We start from the raw sequence: 19,378 nt of genomic DNA on the forward strand, positions 1-19,378 counted from the left end.
ATAATGCACCTTTGCCAATTGCAAGCAAACCACGGGCATTTCATTGAATACACAGAAGAAGCAGAAGAAGAAGCGGCGGAGTAATACCGTAAAGGTGCTGCGGTCTCACAGCACGTCCTATTAAGTCAATGGAGTTGGACAAAAACTACGATAAAACCTGTTGGAATGCATCTTTTTCAGCGATTTTTGAGGGAACATATCAGTGAACACCCCTGACCACTCGGTGAGTTTCACGTCTTTGTAAACGAAAGTTTAATGTGTTTTTAGGACGGAATCTTCCAGTGCATATAGACAACCATTGTGGGGGTGGGGGGGGAAGCGAAATAAACCTAAAATTCTCGGGACAGGAGCATGTGTCCAAATTTTTATCTTAACCGTTCTATTTCATCAGATACGATCTGTAAACAGGGCTTTAAGTGTAAAATACCGAACTCGTCCTTTAATCGCAGCATGAAAATTTGATACCGGCACATGCCTAGCACGAGTGCAAGCATGAGCAATAAGTTGTTGGCTGCAGTTCACTTAAATGCCACCGGTGTCGCTAATAACAAGCGTTTCTGAATTCTACATATTACATATGGAACTTTGTTAAAGGAGAACTCGGTAACTCTAGCGAACTCTAGTCACTTCTTCGCTGATTTTCCCTTTTGTTGTCGCATGTTTTCCCCACGAGCTCCCCCTACAGCTGTGGGGGGGGCGTATATTTCACAACACAGTTGTAAAAAACTCATTTGCGGCGGCCTCCTCCCCCTCTCTACCGCTGCTCATGTGCGTTTGTTTTGATCGGAGCAAGCCAACTGTATCGCGTGGAGCTATGTCTACCGAGGTGGGTAATCTGGTGATACATCATACATGCGTGTGTGTTTATGTCAAATTGCCACAAAGCAATTTGTGTTTCGCGCTCGTTCTCGTTCTAGTTCTCGCTTCTCACAAGACTTCCAATTTCTAACTTGCCGGGACGGTAGTGTTGCAAGTTGCAAGGTTGGTTTTCCGCCTGGGAACGCTGGGGGGAGTGGGGAAGGTCACCAATATCACCAGAACAGGTTGTTTAACCATCCAAATGATTTCTAGACAGTTTTATTAAGTTAAAAAAGTTACCAAGTTCTCCTTTAATGCACAAAAGGTAAAAAGTTATATATATATATATATATATATATATATATTAATTTTTAAATGTTTTAAATGTCATTAAAATGTTCTTCACACCAAGGAAAAAATGGTTCTTTTAAAAATTGTTTACTGAAAGGTTCTTTGGGGAACTAAAAATGGTTCTCTAATATGGCATCACTGAAAAAAACTTTTGGAATCTTTATTTTTAAGTGTGTATGTAGCCTATTTGACTCCGACAGTAATCTTAGAATGATAAATACAAATAATAAACATTGGCGCTAGATATGTATCTGATCATCAGAAAAGTGTCATTATGGAAGTTGCAATAGTCTTTGATAGCCTGTCATATAGCATATAGCCCTGAAATGGCTTCTGGAACTAGATAAAAATGTAGGATGAGATTTGATTTTGTCCATGGGGAATTGATTGAATGGTTTTGGTTTGCTATTGGTTGATTTCATGTGAGTGACAGGTTGTCCTGCCCTCATGCCAGTAAACGGGTCATAAGAGAATAGATTGTGTTGCAAGTGGGAGGGGGAGATTGGCTACTTTGGTTAAAGATTGTAAAAGAAAAACATGAACTTTTAAATAATAATTATTCTGATAATGTGCACGGATAAATCCTAATAAATCCTGAAATATTACATAAAAAAATAAGAATATCCCATTTTGAATTAATAGTGTCTGCAAGCTTTACACCACCTTTAATTTGAATAAAAATGTAGGGCAGAAATTACTTTTAGTGGGTTTACTTTTTTACAGTGTAGATGTTTCGACCCTCCTCTCATCAGGGACCAGCGGCTCTTGCGCACAGGTGCGAGCTGCGATTGGCTGTTTGGAAGCGCGTGTGAATCACACCGGCGTTCGAGCCGCTCCAGACATTCACGCAAAGCGCACTGAGCGGAGAACATCTGCATTAAGAATGGCACACTTATCCTCAATTATACGCCACTAATGCGCAGGAAGAAAATAAAATCTCTCCAAAATGCTGTTGGATCTGGAAAGACACTGGCAGGATACAGATCATGGATTCGGGATCGCGTTTGATTCGAAGGAACTTCACTGATGCTGTATGAGTAGATTTTAAGTGCACAAGAGCGTGCAGTGTTTCAGCGGAGAGCGCGCATTTGGAGAGGCGCAGAGGCTGTTCGCTGCAGATTTTGGCTAAGAGTCTGCAGGAGACATGGCTTGCCTGCGCCCTGTGCCATCAGTGAGGAATTATACCGCATTAATCTGCTCTGTGCTCTTCTTTCTGTTTTTCATACTCGGATGCCACCAGGTGAGCAAACACGCGCCTGTTTCTTCAAAGTGATTGCGTTTAATTGCAATGCAAATGATGCATGTTCACTGTTTATCATCCATGTAGAGAACTTCCTGTGCATCTGCAACCCTTCATGCTGGTTCTCGTGTAAAGCATAAACATCTGCTGGAAACACTGCGTTTACCTTACAACACAGGTGAGAGCAAACCTGTCCGATGTGATTGACAGCTGTCGGTCCCATAATTATTATTGTTTAATTTCATGGGGCGTGTGAGCAATTTATTAATATTACATCATTAATTTAGACTTTTATGAGACTTTCGTTTAAAATTAAAAGAAAGAAACATGGTTTTGAAGGAAAATGACTAGATGGGATGTCGTCGCCAGGGGGCGCTAGATATCCTAATTGATCTGAAACAAATGCACTCTATAATAAAAGTAATAAACTGGTGTGTTGAGATGATAAGGTTTTAAAAAAAATGTATATAATACAAGAATAATGTACTGTATAGGCGATGCCAGGTCTGAATGTTCTTGTGGTGACATTTGGCGTAGACAGAACCTGACCCACATGCACATACATTTAATTAGTTTTGTAATTAAGGATATACTAAAAACAATAGCACAATAGCAGTTTTTATATAATAAGCCTCTTGAATTGAAAATAAAAGCATGTTTATTTCATATATAAATAAATAAAAATTCCAAACAAGGGTGTCCCCAGATGTCCCCGAAAGTGAGTTTTGTGTGTCGATTCTGTGGACAATTTAGTGCGTGCACACACACACACACACAGAAAGTGGGGGTGTGTGGCATAAAGATTGGCATGCACTGGGACTTAGTGAACAATGAACAAAGACAGACACTTGAAGAAGCTCTCCATCAATCAGCCAAGCTTTACAAACAGTCTCTGTGTGCACTTACTGCCTTTATCCTGTGAAGAGTCTCTGCACTGTTTGGCATGAGCTTAGAGACTGGAGTAGCCAGATATAATAGTGTGTGTGTGTGTGTGTGTGTGTGTGTGCGTGTGTGTGTGTGTGCGCAAGTTTGTGTGAGAGAAAGAGAATGAGAGACGATGAGTGCGTGTGTCTCCATATCACAGCGGAGCGTTAGGAGTGTGTGTCATCAGTGTGTGTCTCTATGGTCAGAGATCATAAATCTGTCTGCTCATGTCTGTAAAAGCATTTATAACTCGAGCCACCAGACCACCGCGAGGATGAGAGGAGCGTGAGTGTGTGTAGAGGTCAGAATCACACAACATTAAAACACGACTTCTGACCTTCGCCCCATGAGCAGCATCTTGACGTGTTCTTCCTATAAATCACATTTGCTTGCATTTGTATAGATACAATCATTTTACAATAATCTTTTTTTTTTTTCTGATGTGAATCATTAAATGATAAATGGCTTTTAAATGTTCTTAGTCCTTTCTAAGAGCTGTATTTGGACTATAGAAACTGCAGCCAGACATGGCAAACCAAAATTTTATGTCTTAAAATTAGACTTAAAAATGGTGTTTGTTTTATTTTTGTATTTTTCTTTATTAAATAGTTTTGTCCTTCCCAACTTAAGCAGCATTGACTCGTTTGCACAAAGGATTTACAAGAAAATACTTCAGTCTTTGTTCAATTCAATGCGTTACTTGCCGTTTCTTTGGAACAGTTTGTGAAATTGACTTGCAGTTTGTGAACATTGTTTCTACTACACCATTTTTTTCAGTGTAATATGTGAATTTGCAGCATTATTGAAAGTTTTAAAAAAGATGAGACACTACATGGATGTCATTCTTCTAGTTTTCTTTTGTTCAGAAAAGAAAAAGAAATACCATCACCCACTTAGCACTTCAAAGTCATTATGCACTGGGGAAAAAAATGGAGTAGAAAAAATGTTCACTCAGAAATTGCTAGTAAATTGGACAATTATTTTCAAAGAAATGGCAAGTAACACATTGAATTAATCGTACAATGTATAGTGTGGGTTGTAGGCCTACTCTTTCAAAATAAACATAATGCATAATAAAACTAGTGATGCAGTATTTGCATTTAACATCACATATAAATATGCTTCTATTCAGCATCAAAACAAAAATTACAACAGAGTGTCTGTTTGCTGAACAATGAAAGACAAAAAGTGTTCAGGAAACTAGTGGTGTATAAATGACACTTTTGCAGATATTTCAGATTAATCTTTTTCATGCCTGAACATAAATAATGCATTGAACTCTAGCATGTAATAACCTAACTTCCTTCCTATGTAGAATATGAGATTGTGGCCCCATATGCGGTGGACCATCAAGGACGTTACATTTCCCATGCCGTCGCCCACCAGCACCGAAGGAAACGCTCCACAGATGGTCAAGGTCACGACCCCACTGTTCACTTTAGGTTCCATGGATTAGGGCAGGACTTCCACCTGGACCTGCAGCCGTCACATGACCTTATGGCACCCAGCTTCACTGTACAAACCCTGGGCAGGAGCGGCACCAAGAGCCTGCAGACTTTTCCACAAGACGACCTCTGCTTCTACCAGGGGGTGCTGAGGTCAAAGGTCAACTCATATGTGGCTCTGTCTACATGCGCGGGGATGGTGAGTGGGTTATCCTGTTTCAGAGCTGATTGATTATATAATGGTGGAGTCATTTTCAGATAGCAAATCAAGTCTTAAGAATTTATCTTTGCATAAAAAAAAACGATATTAGGGTTTCTCTATTCTATTCCCTCTGAAATGTGGAAAATGAATACTAACCCCAACTGATTTATGATATGCCGTTCAAATAGTTGATAATGATGGTGATGAAAATAGACCAGAAAGAATTTATTTTCTCCTTGGAGAGAATAAGACCCAAAACCTCAAACATTTTTGGCATGAACAGTAGAGCGATGACTGTGTCATCATCAATGCATTGAATCATGTTGGCCTTTGAGTGCAAAACTGCTGTATTCATCAGACTAGTCTACCCATCATCCCATCTGCTTGTTTTCTCCGTGGATTAATGTTTGGTGTGCAGAGAAACCTCAAAGTGCTTTTGTTATTTTGGCTCCCAGGCCGCACGAGATTCGGCTCCCAGTAGATGCCGGAAGAGCAAAGTGACTGTGCCGCGGTTCTCATGACTTTACCCTGACTGGACTGACATAGAGTGCCCTGTCCCATCAATAGAGCCCATCTTAAATCACAGTATTCAAATCCCCTAAAACCAGTGACTCAATAACACATAAATTTGGGTCAGGGGAGGTTTTACTAGAGAACAGAGTCTCCTTTTATTAGTCATTTTGAGGATCTATACTCGTCCTCAGTGGAAACAAACACATATTGTTGTCACATAAGCATTAATACATGGGGATGTTTTATTTGTACATAGTTTGTTTTGCCAAGGAGGTCCACAGCAACACTGAACAATTACAATGAGCTCTTCAAGAATCCACAAATACTCAGTTTTCCATTCAGTTGCATTGATGTTTTAACAAAACACACAATACGTCCGTATCTGAATGTCGTTAAATTATTCATTTTGAATTAAATTTGAGAAATTGGATCAGTTGTAGTAACGTTTTTCGGCAACAAGCCACCTCTTGATATTTCAGCCAAACAAATTTTACATATTGCTACTCCTGCATAATATTTGGTCACGGTGAAGTGCATCCACACAGCTGACGTGTTTATCTGTTATCAACGTGCAACTATAATGGCCAAAACTTGGCCGAAACAAATATTTTCAGTTGCCCAAATTTCGGTGTATCACTGCGTTACAGTACATGAACACACATTGTTGTGTTCATATTCCTATCAAACCACACCAGAGTTTGTTTGAAAGCAAACCAAGACCCGTCTTTTCAGTGGGTCTCGGTCCGCTTGTTTGGTGTGTGACAGGGTTCGGATGGCAGCGTTCACACTTATTCAAATTAACCATACTAACAGAGCAATCGGACCAGGGATCGTTTTAATTGAAACAAAAGAACAAATTGAAACATGGCAAGTGTTCGAACACACCATAAATCTATATTCATTTACTACAAACCTTGCATCAATCATTTTCATTGATTTTCACTAAGCGCTGGCTGTCTGGATGGGTTAAAGCCAAGGATGTCTATCAATTTGCTATCTAGTTGCTATATTTGCTCAAGTTGATCTTTTCACGAATTGCCTGAGCCATTGCTGCCAGCATTATGGTGTGGGACTAATAAAAAAAAAAAACCTTGATCCCATGGTTCGCACTGGCCCAAGTCACAACATTATGTCAAATAGAGATTCATAGCATTAACAGTACTACATCACGACTGGTGTGAATGATTTAAATCTAAGTACAACAATTATTGCAAAAAAAAGTTTTAACAAGCGGTGAATGATGAAACTACTTGCTCTGAGTATGATCTGTATCTGATTTTTCACTCTGAGATAATCTCTGTTAGTTCATTTCCTTATGACTTTTAACCTCTGTGTGATCGTCAGCCTTTAAATGGAGGCAGATCAAATCTTACTGTCATTGAAAATGAACTAGGTCTACTGTTGAAATATGTTTTGGCAGTGTAATGGTGTAGACTATCACACTGTCCCCAGCTGGATGTGATTAGCAGTGGTGCAGAGTCATTAGTTAACTCTGCCTCTCCTTACTTGTCCTCTAAAGCCCATGTATAAATTCCCTTTGAGTAGCTGAGACCAGGTTGGCAGATCACCACAAGAGGTTGAAAGGGCTTTGATGACAGTCTGAGTTTGTCATAAAATGTCCTAACTGTAAGTTTAAAGGCTTGAGGACTAGGCGAATAGGCCTCAATGATTTCAAGCTGACGGCTTTATACAAAAGGGTACAATAGTTGACTTTAATGGTGGCACATGGGATGCCAATTAGGAGGGTCATTGGAAATGGCAGTCTGGGTTGAGACGAGTGCCGTGCCTTGGAAACTCCACACTGAAAGTCTTTCTGAAGTGTCGCCAGTCTACAATAACAGGCTAATTGTGAGTGATGTCAGCCATAAACTGAAGCCATAAATCTACATTTGGACACCCAACCCCAACGCTGTACTGTGGATAACACAGAATTTAAATTGATTAACATTATTACTTACTTGAGAGAAATAAAAAAAAATTATTAAAGTCTACATCAAAACAAAATTTACTGTAGGCCTACATGTTCCTGGTCTTGTTAAAGGAACCCACACATTATGTCATAATTTACCCATCCTCATGTTGTTCAAAACTCTTTCTGCTTTCTTGTGGAGAACTCAAAACTTTCAAGCACAAAAAACAGACATGAAAGTTGTGTAAAAGTAATCCATCCAACTCAATCTGGGTATGGAATTTCCACTTTTCCAGTCAGTTTCTAATGAGAAAAATCCCTCCTTACTGTATATTCATTTTATGTTACATTATGTAATTTAAGTCTTCCCCCGATGGAATTTTCCAACATTTATGAGACAACACTTCCCTGCCATTGACGGAAATTTCCGGCTTTCCGTGTTTTCAGTGTTATACGGTAGGGGGCGCTATGACACATCTTGTGAAAGAGTACTGAATCTCCTGATCAAAAGACATGTGAAGAAGAAGCAGAAACATGCGATATAGGTAATATGTATAATAATGTAAAATATGTAAAATAATGTAATCAACATTAAATAGCATATAAATCAAAACTGCTTATAACGTTACTGAATGAAATGTCGACCCAGGACGAGGTATAGGATTGTGCAAGCTTTGGGGGTGTTGATGGACTCTATCTACTCCATCTATGTTTTGATCATCGTTCTGAATCTGATCCAGACCTAGTCTTTGACAAAAAACTTGATTTTCTCAGCTTTTTTCTCAAACTGTTCCTTTTTTTTTACTCACCCACATTCAAATGTTAAAAAAGAATGCATAAAGCTCTGTTCTTTCTTTTGATATATTGCATGTTCAGATATTTATACAACAAAATATTCTGCGGCCATGAAACTTTTATGAAAATGATAAAAAATTGCAACCTTTTTCAAAAATGCTGGTGGGGAAAGAGTTAAATATGTTGTGAATGCATTTTAATGTTTAAGGCTTTAAAGAGGACATACTTAAAGATATGAAATCTAAGGGTTGTGTCACAGGCACATTAACGGTACGTTTACACAACAACGATGTACTAAAAATGGAAAAGATATTCCTTTGCATTATTTGCTAACAGACGACAGCATTTTCAAAACAATACCGGTCCCACAGGGATCCGCGAAAACTATTAAAACCGCTGTATTATTCATGCCTGGCCAGTAGTTGGCCACTGCTAGAAAAACGACACACCTATAGACTAAACGCATAATGCACATGACCTCACAAGCCGCGTTTCCATTACCCTTCAAATTGCGCAAATTGAAATTGCGAATTGAAATTATGCCCAATGGAAAAAACTCCTGTTTATCGCAAAAAAGTTTTTACGCTCGCATGAGGTGGTTTTTCAGGCAATTCGAAAAAGAAATATTTCGCAAAACTGCAATGGAAACAGTTCAATGCGCATTTACAGGTCACCTGACGTAGATGACGCGGTATGTTTGGACAGAATACGAGACAGAGTTATTTATTAAATTCATATAAGACAAAAGAATTACAGGAATAATGGATTCTAAACCTCAAATAAATGCCACAATCAAGACCTCGAAGCAGATATGAGGCAGAAACTCCCTGAAACACCTCATGTGCCGCTCACAAGTATAATAAGGGTCGTTCCTTACCATCAATGCTTGGAAAACACCTTCGATTAATAATAATGGCTAGTGCAGTGGCTGGGATATACATAAACCTACCCACATCCGTCGCCATGGTTTTTGGAATGATTTTACTTATCGCGAGAGGAAAAAATAAAGTTTTAGTTGCATTACATCGGTTAATGGAAACGCCGTCATTTCGCAATAGTTTTTTGCTGAAATTTAGAAAAAATTCCAAAAGTTTTGCACAAATCTGTAATGGAAATGCGCCTACAGTTTTTACAAATTCGCGTTTTTGTAGTTTGTGCTTTCAGGCCCCCAAAACGCATACAAAGTTTGCCATTTTAAGTTGAAAGCGGTATCGTGTAAACGGCCCCTAAGACACTGACAGTCCGACACTGGTCTAAACTGAGAGTTTGTAGCATGTCACAGCTGCTTTTGTTGGTATGGTTCCTTTTATATTGAACTGATTTTGTGCACTCTTAATTACAAACAAGAACAAACATTCAATCCCAAAGAAATTGTTTGATTTCTGATCCCAAGCTGTTTCGAAGCAGGACCTGATGCATAGGTTCATTCTCTTTCACCTAATTTCCCAAAATGCTTATGATTTAGCATTCATCATTTGGCTAAATCAAACCATGCAACCCCCAGCAACTCTTCAGATCTCTTGTCCAAAATATATACATTTTTATCCCTCATAAAACAATCCCAAGTTTCACTCTCCAGGCTTTCAATGTAGCTTTGATGGACTGACAGAATTAAAGACTAACATATTTATTTATAATGAACAGAAATGGAGCGTAGCATAATTTGCCCTGTACAGAGCAGAAAGAGGCGCCATGGATGACTAATTGTTGGCGGGAGGTTGTTGGCAATGTGCAAGGATACATGCTATCCTGCTGGATATGGTGTTTCTGAGGAGCTCAAGTTGATTCTGCTAGATATATATAGTCAGCATTCATGCAATGAAATGTCAAGGAAGGGGTTAAGACTCTGAATCTGCCTCTTCACAACAAGAACAGCAACAGTTAGTCACTGAGATGATGTAAGAGAATTTAAAAAACGAATCATCGACACCCTTCCCAAATAGTTTCAGCTGGCATATAAACTCTTATAGCAGCTCTGAAGAGGTCCGGTTTCAGCTTCTAAAATCAGCAAGGCAAGTACAAGCCTCTCTCTCATGGAAATAGGAACAGCGTCAGGTGCATCGCTCATTTCCGCTCAGCTCCTTTGATTAGAGTTCCTGTAGGGTCGTGCCTGGATCTGCCCATTTCCCTGAGTGCGGGAGTGCAGCTGTTATTTTTCTCCCAGGTAGCGTCTCAGCCCGTCTTCTGGAGCTTTATGACTGCTATTTGCACCTTGTAGCTCTCAGTGTGTAATTTCATGAGAGGTATTTAAGGAGGCAGCGCAGACATTTGTTTTTAGTTAAGCTTGTCTTGGACCAGGGAGACTGAGGCTCAGATTTGTGGCAGATGATTCTTACGTGTTACTTATGCAGGAATGTCAGCAGCACCACTCCCGATTGACAGCATGGATTTCCACTGTTTACTTATGCTAAACTGTGTGCTTGAGCGCAGAAATGGAAAGGTACAGATTTCCCTGGATATATCAACAAATTTATGGTTTCCTTCATGACTCCCCTATTTCCTCTTTGGCAGTTGCTTTAGACCAAATTTGATATAAATTTAACAGAAATTTGATTTGTTTATCCATTACATCACCCAGCATTTCTCGAACAACATAATTCAAGCTCTTACGACATCAGCGATTTTCATTTTTGCAGTGCAAATCTTCGTTGACACATCTTCCAGCTTTCAGAATGGCAGAATTAATTTATTCTCCCAGGAGAGAATGGCAGAAAGAACAGCTCCCAGGGGAATTGTATTGCTTATGAGTTGCTCATTTATAGATGTTTCTCTTAAAATTCCTTAGCAAAAAATAAATAAAAATAGAAATGAATATATCTCATTTGCGATTTTCTCTTCTCTGGATTAAAATTCAATTTCAAAGAAATGTCACTTGCCAGATTTGTTTGCTTTGTCAGATGGCAGACCTCTCTAGGTGATGGTGAAGAATATGTAAATATATGTTGCCTTTATTTAATCTGATCACTAAAACTCTGAATACAGGTTAGCAGTTTCTCTGTCATAGTGGCTCTGGAAACAATTTCCAGTGAGTCTTTAAAACAAAGGTCATCAGCAAATTAAAGTTCTGCGATAGTCTGAGGTAAAAACTGGAAGTGATGTCACAGAGGATGAACATTAAGTGTAGTGCGTAATATTTGAAAGACACCATGTGCATTTAATCACATGGAAAAACACGACACAGGTCACAGCAAGGTCGCTCTCTGTCTGTCTGAATTATATCAATGAGATCCCGAACTGTCTTCCTCAACTAACCAGAAGCCATAATTGCAATCCTGCGGGATTCTATTGACTAAACTTTGGATGAATAGGAATGACCGACTGGAAGACATGCAGTGGAAGACAAGCGTGTAGACACCATGAAAGCGCAATCGCCATAAATCGAGTCAACTTTGGGAATTAGTCTTGACAACTGCTAAAACTCTCAACATGAGAACAGCAGGCCGGAGTCATGCGGAGTGACCAGTCATGCCTGAACTTCATCCTACATCTAGCCTGAAAGCTTTGGCACTGGCAGAGGTTGCTTCTGTTGACTAAACCCTGTGATCTGGTGACAGAAGACGAGCGTATCTCATGAGGATTGCTGCCTTGACACCAAAACAACTGGGTAATTTTGCTCTTTGAAGTCCTCAGCGTCCAATAAAGGATCAAATGCTTGACTGTAGGACCTTTGGTCCTGGGGTGAGATTAAGTCCCAGGTGTTGTTCTCCTAATGGAGTCTTGAATCACTGCTCTGGAAGCGCCTGGATTAATCTGTTTACAGCTGCTAATGATATCAGCTATCCTAACAAACTAAAATCTGATCCACAGCCAGTGGTTATTGACTTGTGACTTTCTTCCCACACTGAAATCTAGCAGCGTTTCTTCTGATTGGTTATTTTTAGACACATTCTGTTGACTATAATTAACGTTGCACCTACATGTCTACTAACTCTCATTAGAGTGTTAGTAGAGTATTAGTAAACTGGTAGGGTTAGGGTTAGAATAAGTTGACATATACTTGTAAAGTTACTTATAGTCAGTAGAATGTCTGTTGGAGGATCATCACAATAAAGAGTTAGCAGATAGTAAGCAGTCAGTCAACTAATAATCTGATGAGAGTTAGTTGACATGTAGTTGCAAAGTTACTTATATTCAACAGAATGGTCAAAAGGGACCATCAAAATAAAGTGTTACAGGATATTTTTTACAATCATCCACACTGTAAAAAGTTTTAACCTGCAACTGTTCTCTTAAAGAGCCAGTTGTGTCTTTCATTTTAATACTTTGTTGTAAATGGACAGTATGTGTGATGTGGTAATTAAAATGTCTAATTATCATTGCACGTCATGGCCAGTTCCAGAATCACTCAAGTGTTGTTTGAAAAGGCGCGTGTTAAAATCTATCAGCAGTTACCTCCCATACAGGCGTTAATTACGTGATGAGATGTGTATCCTCTACACACACTGTGATCTTGGATCGGGGTTGTTTAGTCTGGCGAGACCTGTATGGCTTTGCTCGTTGATTACTTAAGCGTGGAGTGAGGTAGCGTTCCTTGAGCCAGCGAGACCAGATCTCTGCTCAACTGTGTAGGCTAACAAAAGTGGGGGAAAAATAGCATCAAAACAGCAGTTACCAGCATAAACCAGTCTTTTCAGCAGGGTAGATCAATTTGAACCTTTGTAAACAGGACATGCACTCTTCAAAGTTACATTCCCACATTGATGACGATTGTGATGTTTCAAGATCGATACATATGCAGAATTTCTTATCAATGCATCGAGAAAACGAGTGAATTTTTACACCCCTACTTCTGCTCAATTCACATAAATGGCTCTCTCAGTTATGGGCCATCATAATTTACCTCACAAACCCATTAGAAACCTCAGTCCTTTAATGTACTTGTGTCCTCCAGACTTGTGCCTTCATGCACAAATCCTGAAATCCGCTTCGTCTTCTCTTTCCAGAGTTCAACATGTTTTACAGCCTATTGTCTGTACGATTGCCTTGCAATGAGCTTAAGTGTTTTTGGCAATGACGAATGATAATCAGATGCACATTGGGTTCAAACAGGTTCTCAGAAGGGCTTTTCTGTTTGTTTGGAGAGGAGCTTATCCTCTGAGCCCAATTGAAGGTAATTATCAGACCGCGCTAAAGCGCCTGCACAAATGAGTTCTCGCTCTGACCTGACGTGACATTTGGATGAGGGTTTGAAGAGTCCTTGGGATCTCCAGATTGCGAGGGACGTGAAGCTTGTTAGTGTTAATGACAGCACAGCTTTCCAAAGAAGTGTAATTTGGGCGTCTGTGTCATAAACGAGTCGGCTTGACATGCACGTTCTGCACCTCATATGTGATCGGTACTTATTCTTGAACAGTTTGGAAATCAGACTCAAAATAAATCTTCAATACATATGGTTTTTGCTTTTGAGAACATTAGCAAAGGGTCTGTTTTATGTTCATAATGACAGTGCTTGCAAAATTTCCTCATTCATTTTCTTCATGGTTAATTCATCCTTAATGTGTAAACTGCATTCAGATTTGTAGATTATTTATTTTAAATATATATATTTTAGATAGTATTTAATAAAACATTTTATTTTATAGTGCAGTGGTAAAATTACAATACAAATATTTACATATTAATATCTACATTTTCAAATGTTAAACCATCAAGCTTTTATTTTGGCGGTTTTAGAGTGAAGATTACTGTGTTTGTTTTACACATGTGCAACTCATGATATAATGTTTCAGCGTCTCAGCTGCTCGTTTCACAGTAAATGAACCAAGATGCTGAAACACTGTATCTCTGAAACCTGCAGTGCACATATATGTATTCGATTTAATTGCAGCCTTCGTGATTTGACATTAAGCCATATAACAATATTGACTTAATTTGAATATATTGTGCCACTCTAGATTTAATTTCTCTGGATTAGCTGGCATTCCTGACTTCCTTTTGCTGCCTTGCAAGCACTGTTGTTTCCTTCAGTAAATGGACATCTAGTGTTAAGCACCTATTGTGCTTTTTACATTTTCTACTTTCTTTAGTGTGTAATGTTGCTGTTTGAGCATGAAACAAGTCTGCAAAGTTAAAAAGCACAAAGTCACTCCAAAGGGAGTTATTCTCTATATCAGTGTCATTGTTTCTGAACTCCCTGAAACGCCTCCATTGTAGTCTTGAGTTTTCTTTACGGAACGTACAAGTCACAATATTCCTGTAATGCGGAGTCAACAGAGTTGGGATCCATGTGCAGCAAAAAAAACTAAACAAAATGGTCAGGTCTGGTTGAGTTGCGTAAGCAATGTGTTGTCGCGATGATCAAGAGACGCTGTTTTTTTTTTTTTTTTTTTTTGCATAAGTCGTGCTTGCAAAGGTGGTTCGGATTGATTAGCTTGTTCTTCTTGACTGAACCAATATGGAAAAACTGACTCCATAGTTATCGTAGTTACAGTAGTGTTTACAGCTCTGGCGGGCCAGAACATAGTCAAAGGATAAGTTCAGAAATTATTTGATGAAAAATGCAACTAGAATTGCCTGTGAGTGTGACAGACTGTTACTGTGTCTTTTGTAACTGGTAGTGAGCTGTTACTCTGTGTTAAATCCTGTAGTAGGAGAGTCATGAACAAAAGTCCGGGTTTTATACTGGATAAATTAATAAAGCAGTAGTGACACGTAACCTGGCAAGTATCTTAATTTACCAACTTGCAACACAGACCGCCTTGCTAAAACACACATATGTGGGAGATGCGGAACTCAAAAAATAAAAGAGGACTTGAATAAGTCATGCTCTTAATGAACTATGTTTTATTTCCTCTTTCCATATTGTGAATAATAAATGTGTATCATTTTAATTTGCTTGTTACATAATGGAGCCTAACTTATTGTAATAATTATTTGATGTAGCCTACCTTTACACTCAGAATTATTCATTGGCATCCTCACATACTAAACTGGATTATTTTATTTTTTTTATTGTTTGCGTGCTGGAGGTATGCTATTTCGTCGTGTGCAGAGTGATGTTAACATTTAAGCTAGCTGGTGAGAAAAATGGCACTATCAAAGAGCCTAAAAAGGAAGGTAGACAGCGAAAATAGGGCATAGCCTACAAAGAAGAATGGAAAGACAACTGTGTGTTCATCCTATAGTTTTGTGAATGCAAAGCTGGTGTGTCTTATCTGCAACGAAGCTATCCACAGACTCTTTTGAATGTCTTTCAGAACTTTTCAAATTAAAAGCTCTCAATTCATCTCAAAATAAAACATTGCTGCAAAAACGTTAACGTACTTTTATTTTGAAGGCAAAATGTGAGTATGACGGCATAATGTTTTGAAGACAAAGTGATTGTGAGTAACTGTTGCTGTCATGACAGATCTATTTCAGAACCAACCGCTAAAAAAATAATCTGGCTGTGGGCATGGGCCAGGCATTACCGCCTGTTCCCAACTCCTGCTCTTAGCGGTAGAGCAATCGCAACAGAGTGGGGCCAGCTGACCAATCAGAGCAGACTGCTCTTTTTAGAAGGCAGGTTTTAAAGAAACCAAAACTAAAACAGTGTTCAGATAGAGGTTGAAAACAGGTGCTGCAACAATGTAAATAAAAGTAAATTTTTATTACATTATGTAAACGTATTCTAGTAGACCCTAAACAAAATTATGAACTTGTAAATGAGCATACAGTAATAGAACCCCTTTAATGTTGTGGATATGAAGACTGCGAGACATTGACCAGTGTGTTTTCCCTCTAGTCAGGTTTGATTAGAACTCAGGATATGGATTACTTCCTGAAGCCACTGCATCCACATCAGGCACTTCTGGAGAACTTCTCAGCACCATCTGACCACCATCCCCACATCCTCTACAAGAGATTCATGCCACCACAGACAAGCAAAGGCAGAACCAGGAGGTCTTCTGAGCTAAAGGCGGTCAGCAGAAAAGATTCAGCAGTCCCATATCTGTGGAGAACCAGCAGACAAGATGAGAGAACCACACACACACAGACGGATCCAGAGGAGACCCAGCGTACCCCACACAGTCATGACAACTTCAACTACACTACACGGCAGAGACAGCACTTCTGTGGACGACGGAAGAAATGTATGTAAGGACATTCTCTCTCCAACCGCACCTTCAAACAGAGTTGCTTTCCATTACATGGTTCAGGTCTAGTAGCTGGACTGTCAAAGACGATCATTAGGAGAGGAGGGGGTGTATTTTAGACAACAGTCGTATGTAAAAAGGTCACAGCTGTTCAAGGGTCAGCTTGAACATGTTTTCATGACATCATCTTGTATTGTGTTTGGTCTGGGATGAATTATCTTCACCTACTCTAAACAAACACCACATCCTCACACTGCATTTGAACCCTGAGTAATATTTTACAAACCGAGTAACCAAATCTTATGTGGGATGTGAGGTAACAGCTAATACATTTTGACACACATGGCGTGCATTAATGTCTCGTATGGGCCTGAGCTTTCCAGAGATTCAGCTTTTTTCCTGAACTAGTAATGCATTTTCTTTGGGGAACCAGCATTGACTCTGTGACCTAGTGTTGATATTGTCTTGGTCCTGTGTTTCAGATATGCCTAAACCTCCTGAGGAAGATATCTATATTTTCCCGGATGAATATAAGTTAATGCCCAGAGGGAAGCGAGCCATTACGTTTAAACCTCATCCACGCCAGAGGCTGAATGTGGAGACGCTGGTGGTGGTCGACCGCAACATGATGGACAATCATGGCCATGAGAATATAACCACATATGTCCTTACTGTTCTTAACATGGTAAGATGCATAATGAATCCGGGCATCTATCTGTCCATCTGTCAATTTATCCATCCATGCATGCATCCATCTATCCATCTGTTTTCTATCCATGCATCTATCCATCCATCCATTAATTACATGCATCCATTCATCCATTCATCCATTCATCCATTCATCCATTCATCCATTCATCCATTCATCCATTCATCCATACATCCATCCATCCATGCATCCATCCATCCATCCATTAATCCATCCATCTGTCCATCCATCCATCCATCCATACATCCACCCATTTATTGCACGCATGCATGCATCCATCCATCATCCAAGTATCCATCAATCCATCCCTCCATTCATCCATCCCTCCATGCATCCGTCCCTCCATGCATACATCCCATGCATACATCCATCCCTCCTTCTATGCATCCATTTATGCATACATGTATCCACCCACTCACCCATCCATCCATACATCCATTAATCCATCTATCCATTACATTGATCCATGCATCAATGCATCCATCCATCCAGTTCCCAGTTTTCTGTGTTCATGTATGTTTTGATTGCATGGAAAATTATGTCTAGTTGAGGTCAAAGCATCTGGTTGACCAAACGGACTAGTTAATGATTGCTAAAAGTCAAAGTGAGTCTCTTTGGGGTGAGCACACTGAAAAAAACTTGAGCACACATGAAAACATTATTGTTGAGTAATCAAAATAGGATCATGTTACATGCTGTGAACATCAAACTCAGGCTTTTTGAAGGTGTGTTAAAAGTGTTTTACAAAGGATCAGTGAAATACTGACACATGAAACCAAACTGGACGCCTCTTGTGTTGGTGTCAACGAAAAGAAAGACAAAACAGCAGAACTGAAAGGCCTTGTATTGGGAACTAAGTGCTTGTATTTATGTTCCCTGAGCACTTTAAACCATCTCAGGGACTTTGTCTTCAGTTCTGTTTCAAAGGCCAGTGAAATGTGGGATTAGGGATTCCCATAAGTACATGTGGTATGCCTCCAGAGACATGACACTTTGAAGAACGCTTCTCATTTTTCCAAACAGAAGCTTCTTACTGCTCTATTCAAGAAAGTCAAACTGAGTTTAGATGCCTCCACGTCTATGCACAATCCTGTAGCCTAATGCTGATTTTTCTACATTGTTTCTCATCTCCAAAAAGGTCTCAACGCTTTTCAAAGATGGCACGATTGGAGGTGACATCAATGTTGTAATTGTTGGACTAATACTGCTGGATGAAGACCAGGTGAGTTTAAGGTGCTATTAATTTTATTGCAATGGAGATTTTTGAAAACAGAGTAAAAGATCTTGGCTCTATGGCATTGATAATGTGTGTTCAAAATGAATATCTTACACCAACACCAAGTGCATATTTGTAAAATGAATGAGAGTTAAAGCCCTCTGGAGGCGATTGACGTCATGGACCATGAGAGGTTTAGATAACACAGAGCTTTGAAGCCGAATGAAACATTGCTTCAAAAGGTGGATTTTATTGTCCTTGAGAGGCTTGTCTCTTTCACTCTTTTTGAGACGCTCCATCTGAACAGGTCTCGTTTTTATGATGACAGTTTAATTGGATACACAGCATTCCGTTGGATTCCAGCCAGACGAGGGACATGTCTGTGGGAAAGCGGGCCAGCATACGGCTGAAGGGCTCTGTTACTGATACACCTGTGCTAATGTTAATGAAGTTCACGTTAGCCACCAGTCGAGGAATGCAGAAAATTACCCTCATCCCCCTTTTGATTGGAGTAATTAGCAACAGTCACTCAGGATCAGTGATGAGGGGCTAATTACCCACAGTATAGACTCATTTACTGAGGTGGGGTCAGCAGAGGCAGCCGGTAATTGTTCTGCCCAGAGCTTGATAAGCAGTTTGAGTTAGGCTACATATACACTAATCTGGGTACATTTGAAAACACATATTTTTCTCTTTATTTTGGCCTTCTGTCCACATTGAGACATTGCTTTTTGAAAACAGATATTTTTGTAGATGTTTTCCCAAGTGGCTAAATTTGAAAATGCTGTTTTCGCGATGTATAGTAGGCCTAGACTGCTAATTTTGTAATTTTACAAATTACAAATTTACAGAAAATGACACATTCATACAGCACGACTTTAAATATAAGAATATATATGTATAAGAATAATAAATATAAGACTATAAATACACTTTCACTCACCTAGCCTATCACTTGATTCAAAATCCACCCTTTTATCCTTGTCCGTGTTAAAAGAGCATGTTCGGCCGTTTAGTGAAGTTGATTGCTGTAGCCCATTTCTTAGCTTAGCCTATAGGCGTGGGATCTTCCTTAATTTTTTTATTTGTAGCTGTTGCAATCAAAAATTCACTATTTTCTACTCTCCATACATAGTTGGTACATCAGCAGTAGAAGTACAATCACGTAATTTACGTCCTTTTGATGATTGGTTGAGGCTAG

At 39.3% G+C, this 19,378-nt stretch overlaps 1 protein-coding gene across 2 annotated transcripts in view; it reads left to right on the top strand.

Annotated features, from left to right (window-relative positions):
* Positions 1 to 1,219: 1,219 nt before the first annotated feature.
* adamts16 (ADAM metallopeptidase with thrombospondin type 1 motif, 16) overlaps positions 1,220 to 19,378 on the top strand; it is an 84,943-nt gene continuing 66,784 nt past the window's right edge. Inside the window, exons 1-6 of one of the 2 annotated variants that reach the window (XM_082150257.1) lie at positions 1,220 to 2,389; positions 2,477 to 2,567; positions 4,629 to 4,957; positions 15,901 to 16,249; positions 16,735 to 16,937; positions 18,100 to 18,183. In XM_082150257.1, the coding sequence (XP_082006383.1) occupies positions 2,294 to 2,389; positions 2,477 to 2,567; positions 4,629 to 4,957; positions 15,901 to 16,249; positions 16,735 to 16,937; positions 18,100 to 18,183 (1,152 nt within the window). In that variant the 5' untranslated portion in view covers positions 1,220 to 2,293. The remainder of the gene's footprint in view (positions 2,390 to 2,476; positions 2,568 to 4,628; positions 4,958 to 15,900; positions 16,250 to 16,734; positions 16,938 to 18,099; positions 18,184 to 19,378) is intronic. The other variant, XM_082150258.1, reaches the window with a different exon arrangement.

Source organism: Leuciscus leuciscus (assembly GCF_965113295.1).
Source record: "Leuciscus leuciscus genome assembly, chromosome: 20".
NCBI classification, from domain to species: domain Eukaryota; kingdom Metazoa; phylum Chordata; class Actinopteri; order Cypriniformes; family Leuciscidae; genus Leuciscus; species Leuciscus leuciscus.